The sequence below is a fragment of the Pogonomyrmex barbatus genome, unplaced genomic scaffold (assembly GCF_055798465.1).
Source record: "Pogonomyrmex barbatus isolate J1 unplaced genomic scaffold, ASM5579846v1 scaffold4, whole genome shotgun sequence".
Classification (NCBI taxonomy): Eukaryota; Metazoa; Arthropoda; class Insecta; order Hymenoptera; family Formicidae; genus Pogonomyrmex; species Pogonomyrmex barbatus.
This window is the reverse complement of record NW_028297138.1, coordinates 3,604,086-3,610,934: the sequence shown is the minus strand read 5'-3', so window position 1 is coordinate 3,610,934 and position 6,849 is coordinate 3,604,086. Positions and strand designations below refer to the sequence as shown.

Sequence of the window (6,849 nt, the reverse complement as noted above, 5' to 3'; positions counted from 1 at the left end):
GAAACTAAATAATATTTAATTTAACAATAGGCAACTCGTTTCCGTTATCGAATATCACGGACATTCTTGACCAGCTCGGGAATGTCCGTGCGAAATATTTCTCGACGCTAGATCTCGCGTCGGGTTACCATCAAATAGCAATGCATAACAAAGATAAAAACAAAACAGCTTTCTCCGTACGGGCATTACGAATTTAATTGAATGTCTTTCGGATTAAAAAATGCGCCCGCCACGTTTCAGCGATTAATGAATTCGGTGTTAGCGGGAATACAGAGCATAAAATGCTTTGTATATTTATTCGGCATCGTCAGACCAAATTTAAAGGACCATAATAAGCGATTAATCGAAGTGTTCCAAAAATTGAGAAATTATAATCTCAAACTACAGCCGAGCAAATGTGAATTTCTAAAAAAAGAGGTGACATATTTAGGTCACATTATTTCGGAAAACAGTATAATCCCGGATTCATCAAAAATAACGGCTGTAACAAACTTTCCAGTGCCCAAGAAAGTGAGGGATGTACAATCCTTCATAGGATTAACTAGGTATTATAGAAGATTTATCGAAAATTTTTTGAAGATCGCAAAACTACTAACGAAATTAACTAGAAAGAATGAAAAATTTAATTGGGCAGCAGAACAACAAAACGCATTTGAAACATTAAAAGAGAGGCTGACGACCGCGCCAGTTCTGAGTTACCCCGACTTTACAAAACAATTTATATTAACAACAGACGCATTCAGTTATGCCATCGGAGTTATGCCATCGGTATTATCGCAAGGGCCAGTAGGCCAAGACCGATCAATTGCTTACGGGAGCAGAATTCTAAACAAAGCGGAACAGAACTACAATACGACGGAAAAAGAATTGCTAGTCATAATATGGGCAGTCGAACATTTTCGACCGTATCTATACGGAACAAAATTCCAAATAGTTACGGATCACAAGCCATTGATCTGATTATTTGGCATAACAGATCCGGGCTCGCGATTAATTAGATGGAGACTCAAATTGGAAGAATACGACTACGAAGTGCATAAGGCCGGTAAAGGCAATGCAAATGCTGACGCGCTTAGCAGAAATTCGATCGCGCGCGACACAGATAAATAGCGTCGAGTGTGACAAAGAAGAACGTGAATACAGCAAGGAGGAGAAAGAGCAAGTAATATACGAATATCATAATGCTCTCTTCGGGGGACATCAGGATACACGCACAATAAACAGAATAAAATTAATACACAACTGGCACGGACTAACAAGAGACCTGGAAGATTACATCGCAAAATGAGAGTATTGCCAGAAGAACAAGTTAAGCAGAAAAACTAAGATACCACTAATACTAACAGAAACGGCAGAGAAACCGTTCGAAAAATGTGCCCTGGACATCGTGGAACCACTCATGGTCACCACGCAAAGAAATAAGTATCTGTTAATATTTCAGGATGATCTAACAAAATTCAACAAAGCAATACCGATACCGGACCAGGAAGCAAAAACAATCGCTAAAGAATTTACCACAAAGATAATCTGCAAATTCGGAATACCAGAAGTAGTATGTGGGCTGCTATGAGGCGTCAAAACAAATCCTCACCACTTTCCCACTGGCGCCAGGGGCGTGGCCTCCAGCTGTCAAGATAGGGCCTCCACGTGGAAATGGAGCGTTCTGATTGACTAACGGGCGTGGCCGGAGATAATTAGGTAATTAATGGTGCGTTCTGATTGGATTCTCCCATAGTTGCCCGGCATGTGATTGGACGCTCCCATAGCTGCCCACGTGCGTGATTGGATGCTCCCAAAGCTGTCCGGGATGTGATTGGTTGTCGAAATGCTAGACGAAAAGATAGGGGAGGGGATGAAAGTGTCTGGGTCTGTTCGGGTCCGACAAAATGGCGTGTGCAAAGATGGCGGACACCTGAGGAGAATTTGTTCCGCGATCTGATCGGGGGCCCTGCGATAAAATGGCGACAAGAAGGATGCTGGGGTGTTGAAGGGGAATATACCTGACTAGCGAAGAATGGAATGCGGTTTTATGGTACGGTAGACAGGACGGGGCGAAGAAAGAAAATTGATTTTTTGTATATGAGGGGAATAATTCGAATTTTTCTCAAGAGGATTCTCGAGGTCTAATAGCTAGCGAAACCATTAAAAATTTGTTCCGGGCTGATTGGGATCTGATAAAATGGCGACTACGGAGATGACAGTTGTCTGAAGGAATATACTGACGAGAATGGAATGTGAACTTTATGGTATGATACGGTATGAATGACTTTATAACTTGGATTGAAGGAAGGAAATTGATTCTTTGCATTGCATTGCTCCGAGGTCGTTCGTGGGCTCCGGCAAAATGATGCCAGCGATAAGAAGGACGAGGAATGCCTGAAGGGAATATGCTTGTCCTGGCGAGAACGGAATGCGACTTTTATAGTATGATACACAGCTTAGATCGAAGAAAATTGATTCTCTGTATATATGAGATACAAATCACGTTTTTTCTCAAGCCGGAAGGTTTTTCCAGACCCAATAGCTAACGAAACTATTAAAATTTGTTTCGGGCCCGCTCGTGGGATCCGACAAAATGATGCCAGCGATAAGAAGGATGAGGAACGTCTGAAGGGAATATGCTTGTCCTGATGAGAACGGAATGCGAATTTTATAGTATGATACACAGCTTAGATCGAAGGAAACTGATCCTCTGTATATATGAAATACAAATCACACATTTTTCTTAAGACGAAAGATTTTTTCCAAACCCGATAGCTAACGAAAAGCTATTAAAATTTATTCCGGGTCCGCTCGTGGGATCCGACAAAATAGCGCCAGCGATAAAAAGGACGTCGAACGTCTGAAGGGAATATGTCTGTCCTGACGAGAACGGAATGCGAATTTATAGTATGATACACAGCTTAGATCGAAGGAAATTGATTCTCTGTATATATGAGATACAAATCACACATTTTTCTTAAGACGAAAGATTTTTCCAAACACTTTAATAGCTAACGAAAAACTATTAAAATTTATTCCGGGACCGATCGTGGGTCCGACAAAACGGTGTCAGCAATAAAGAAGACGACGAAGGGAATATGTTCGATCCCGGTGCTAATGGAAAAAGATTTTAGCGATACGATACGCAGAACGCTCCGAAAGTAGGAATTGCTTTGTATATATGGGGATGTAAATCGAGTTTTTCTTAAGACAAAAGGCCTTTCTCGACGCCTAATAGCTAGCGAAACTTAAAAATTTGTTTCGAGACCGCTCAGGATTCGATAAAGCGATATCTGCGACAAGAAAGATGAGGGAAGTTTAAAGGGAATATACTTGACCTGACGAGAACGGAATGCGATAGGAAAACAGGAACGAACAGGTTCGCACTAAATGTTTTTCTAACGAACTCGGAGCTCTTATTCTATAACAAACGTGTCTGAAAAACTGTCTGAAAAATTTTTTAGATATTTCTAACTCTCTCGAAGCAACGTAGCGCGTTAATTTTTGGTTGGGGTAAAAAGAAAATAAGAGGGGCAAAGACAGGAATTTAAGTTACAAAATCATTTATTGTTATATTGTTGTATATTATATCAATTCATAAATAAAAGTTACAAATTACGATTTGAGAAAATAATACGAAGAATTTCATTAAATCTCAGAGAAGTTAATTCCACAAATATTATATCGAAATACATATCCAGAAATGTTAAATCGTTTATTTGCGTACGTACATTGCGGCGATTTCGAGATAATTTCCTTTCAAACTGAGTTTTACAATATCGCTATCTATGTAACTTTTTGGAAGGTTTAATTCTATTTCTTTTATAAGATATTGCGCGCATTTGTTAACATTATCGGTCACGTTTTGTAAATGTTTTAAGTGCACGTCGTCACATTTCACAATATTTTTCAAACCGTGAAAAGTACTCTTTTGCATCACAATTGCGACAGCATAGGTTTTACGCCTCTTCGTCGGTGACTGCGAATCCGTAGTCGTTCCTCGATGTTGAATTTCGATATTTCCCATAGTGGCCTCTTCATTTTCTTTATACGCCAGTAATATGGACCGTGTCCCATAAGAGGAGGTAAAGTTGATCGCAACATTTTTGACAATGATAGGATCCGATCTCGATTTATTGTTAGCGTTAAATACTCGTCGATAAGCCCCATGTTGTTTAGAAATTGTTGCCAGGAATCAGCGTCGAAATAAATTCCTTCTGCATAATTACCGGTTAATTTAACCATTGGCACAAAAATTCCTTCGTTTGTCATTTTGCAATCCAACGTATATCCTTTTCGTGTGAGAGATGTTGAGTCCATATGTTGTCGAGAGATCATATGGAACTTGTCGTTTCGTTTCTCATTACAATTTTCCTTCGGAATATCGCAGATGTACTTGCGCTTCTCGGAATCGGGGGCAATGCTCGGTTCCGGAGTATTACGCTTCTCGGTATCGGGAACAGCTTTTCGGCTCGCCATTATTCCTGTTTTCTTCTCAAATGTAACTAATAATCACAAGCGTCGAAATGAGAGACTACTTCGGATTTACAAAGTTGAAACCTCGAAGGATGGCACTCGAATGAACCGAGGGCTGACGAATTCGTTGAGCTCATCGACTTATCTACTAAGAAAAAAGAACTGCGCGCGCAGATGGGCAAATAAAAAATTATAAAATTTAAAAAATTTAAAAAATTTTAAAAAGTTTTAAAATTTAAAAATTTTAAATTGTAAAATTATAAAATCTTTTAAACTTTAGATTTTCTAGACTTTTAAAACTTCTTCGCAAAATATTTTTTAATAATAATCCTAGAAACTATAAAATAAGAGAGTTAGAGATGTTTCTTGAGTGGGGAGCTCGGATTTTCTTTTAGCTAAGTTTTAGCTAGAGAAATAGAAAAGAAAAGGTGAGAGAATAATAGAAAAGGTAAGAGAATAGAAAAGGTGTAACCTGTATTAAGGAGAATTTTGACCTGTCCAATGGCGCTGCATTTTCTGCGGGTCACCCTCTTTTCGGAGTGCGCGAGTAAGATTTTCAAAGTATAAATACCGTGCGGAATTATAGAAAAGTCTATTTCCGACATTATACTTTCTCGGGGTGACTTGACCGGTTTTTACATTACTGCGTCGATTCGTTCGCTGTCTTAATTCTAAAAAATAGTGAAGGAGTGAAAAATGGCACTCAGTGAAAAATTAAGAAGATTTTTTATCGTGTGTGCGAATATCAACCCGACGATAAACGCGAGTGCTTATATCTCACTATTAACAAATGAAGAAGAAGCAAATTACATCACGTTTGCAAAATTCGTACCGAAGTGCTCGAAAATCCTATTGAGCACTATGTTCAGATTAGGATATTTCGCGGACAAAAGACTTTTAAATATTGTAAAAGAATACATAACCGGTGCAATGGCTGGCGTGGGGGAGGATGATGCCGGCGGACATATCGATTATTTTACAAGGTGCACCGGAGGAGGTAAATATTTATTTTATAAAGTAATTGAAATTAGAATATGTAGGTATAAAAAATTCTAAATTTAAATATTTTTTTTTAAGCGAGAGATAACATCGCGGTTGTACATCCATACCAACTACGAGGGTTGAGACGCCCCGCCGAAGATGAGGTGAAAGGAGTAAACGATCGTGAGTAAATAATAGAAAATTGATATAATTGAAAATCTAGATTTCTAAATTTTCAGATTTTTAAATTAAAATATCGAATTTTTAGGACGAGTGCGAATGCGGATAGACGTGCAACCTGAGGAGGAGGAGGAGGGTATCCCAACGGTTGATCTGGTTTCAGGTAAGAAAATAGCAAATATTGCTTTCAAAATTATCACACAGAATATCGAATTCAATTAATAAAAGCTTAATTTTGTTTCAGATGTGGAGGAAAATAGCGATGAGGAGCCGACTCTGAGCGAAGCCGACACCGAAATTTACACACCGCGTGAGTAATTATTTAAAATAATAAAAGTTATAAAACTCGTATTAGCTAATTCTTGAAAAAAGGTAATAATAATAATAACGACATCTTTCTTTTTTAATACAAGCAAACGACCTGGATGAATCTGAATATGGAGAAGAAGAAAATGAGGAGGAGGAGGAGGAGGAAAACGAAGAAGAACAAGAAGAAGATGAAGAAAGAGAAGAAATTGACGAAGAAGAAAGACAAGAAGATAGAGAAGGAGAAGAAGATGACGATAACGATGACGAGGAAGAAGACGATGGCGAAGAAAACAGAAGAAGAATCTTTGAGCAAATGTGCGATGGGCTTTTAGAAGAAGAGATCGAGGTTTTCCATCAATGCGAAACACGGACGGGCTATTCTCCGGAAAATTATGAAAGTAAATTTAATATTATTTTTAAATTTTAAGATAATTTATTCTTTCCGATAAATTTATAATTAAATGTTTTTTTGCTAGATTAATACGCTCTATAAAAGCTTTGTAAAAGCGAAGAGGAAAGCTGCTCAAGGTAAGAGATACCTTTGGTATGCTGGAATCTATTCGCTAACATAAAATCGAGTATAATTAAAATATTTATCATTAATATTTTTTGTTTCCCATTTTCAGTACAAACAGGAGGAGGTGTTTCACGCGAAGAAGAAGAACAAGAAGATCGTTATTTACACCGGCTTCAGAACCATTCGACGGATCTTCAACAACATCACCAGCAGCAACATCAGCAACAGCAGCAACATCAGCAACACCAGCAGCAGCAGCAGCAGCAACAGCAGAAGCACCGGTTAACCGACGAGGATGCCGCGGTCGACGACAGCGACACGGTCAGTGAAAATTTCACTTATATTGTATTACGGGCGGAAAACTCGCGTAAATTTCAAAAATTTGAAGTACTAGGTAGGGAGGC

General features: G+C 38.5%; 1 protein-coding gene across 1 annotated transcript; it reads left to right on the top strand.

Moving 5' to 3' along the window:
• Nucleotides 1–4,718: 4,718 nt before the first annotated feature.
• On the top strand, nucleotides 4,719–6,642 carry LOC105425004 (uncharacterized). Its single transcript, XM_089080676.1, has 7 exons — nucleotides 4,719–5,455; nucleotides 5,536–5,622; nucleotides 5,708–5,782; nucleotides 5,864–5,929; nucleotides 6,033–6,326; nucleotides 6,405–6,456; nucleotides 6,555–6,642. Exons 1-6 carry the CDS (start codon nucleotides 5,155–5,157, stop codon nucleotides 6,407–6,409), a joined length of 828 nt encoding a protein of 275 aa, XP_088936802.1. The 5' UTR covers nucleotides 4,719–5,154; the 3' UTR covers nucleotides 6,410–6,456; nucleotides 6,555–6,642.
• Nucleotides 6,643–6,849: the final 207 nt, after the last annotated feature.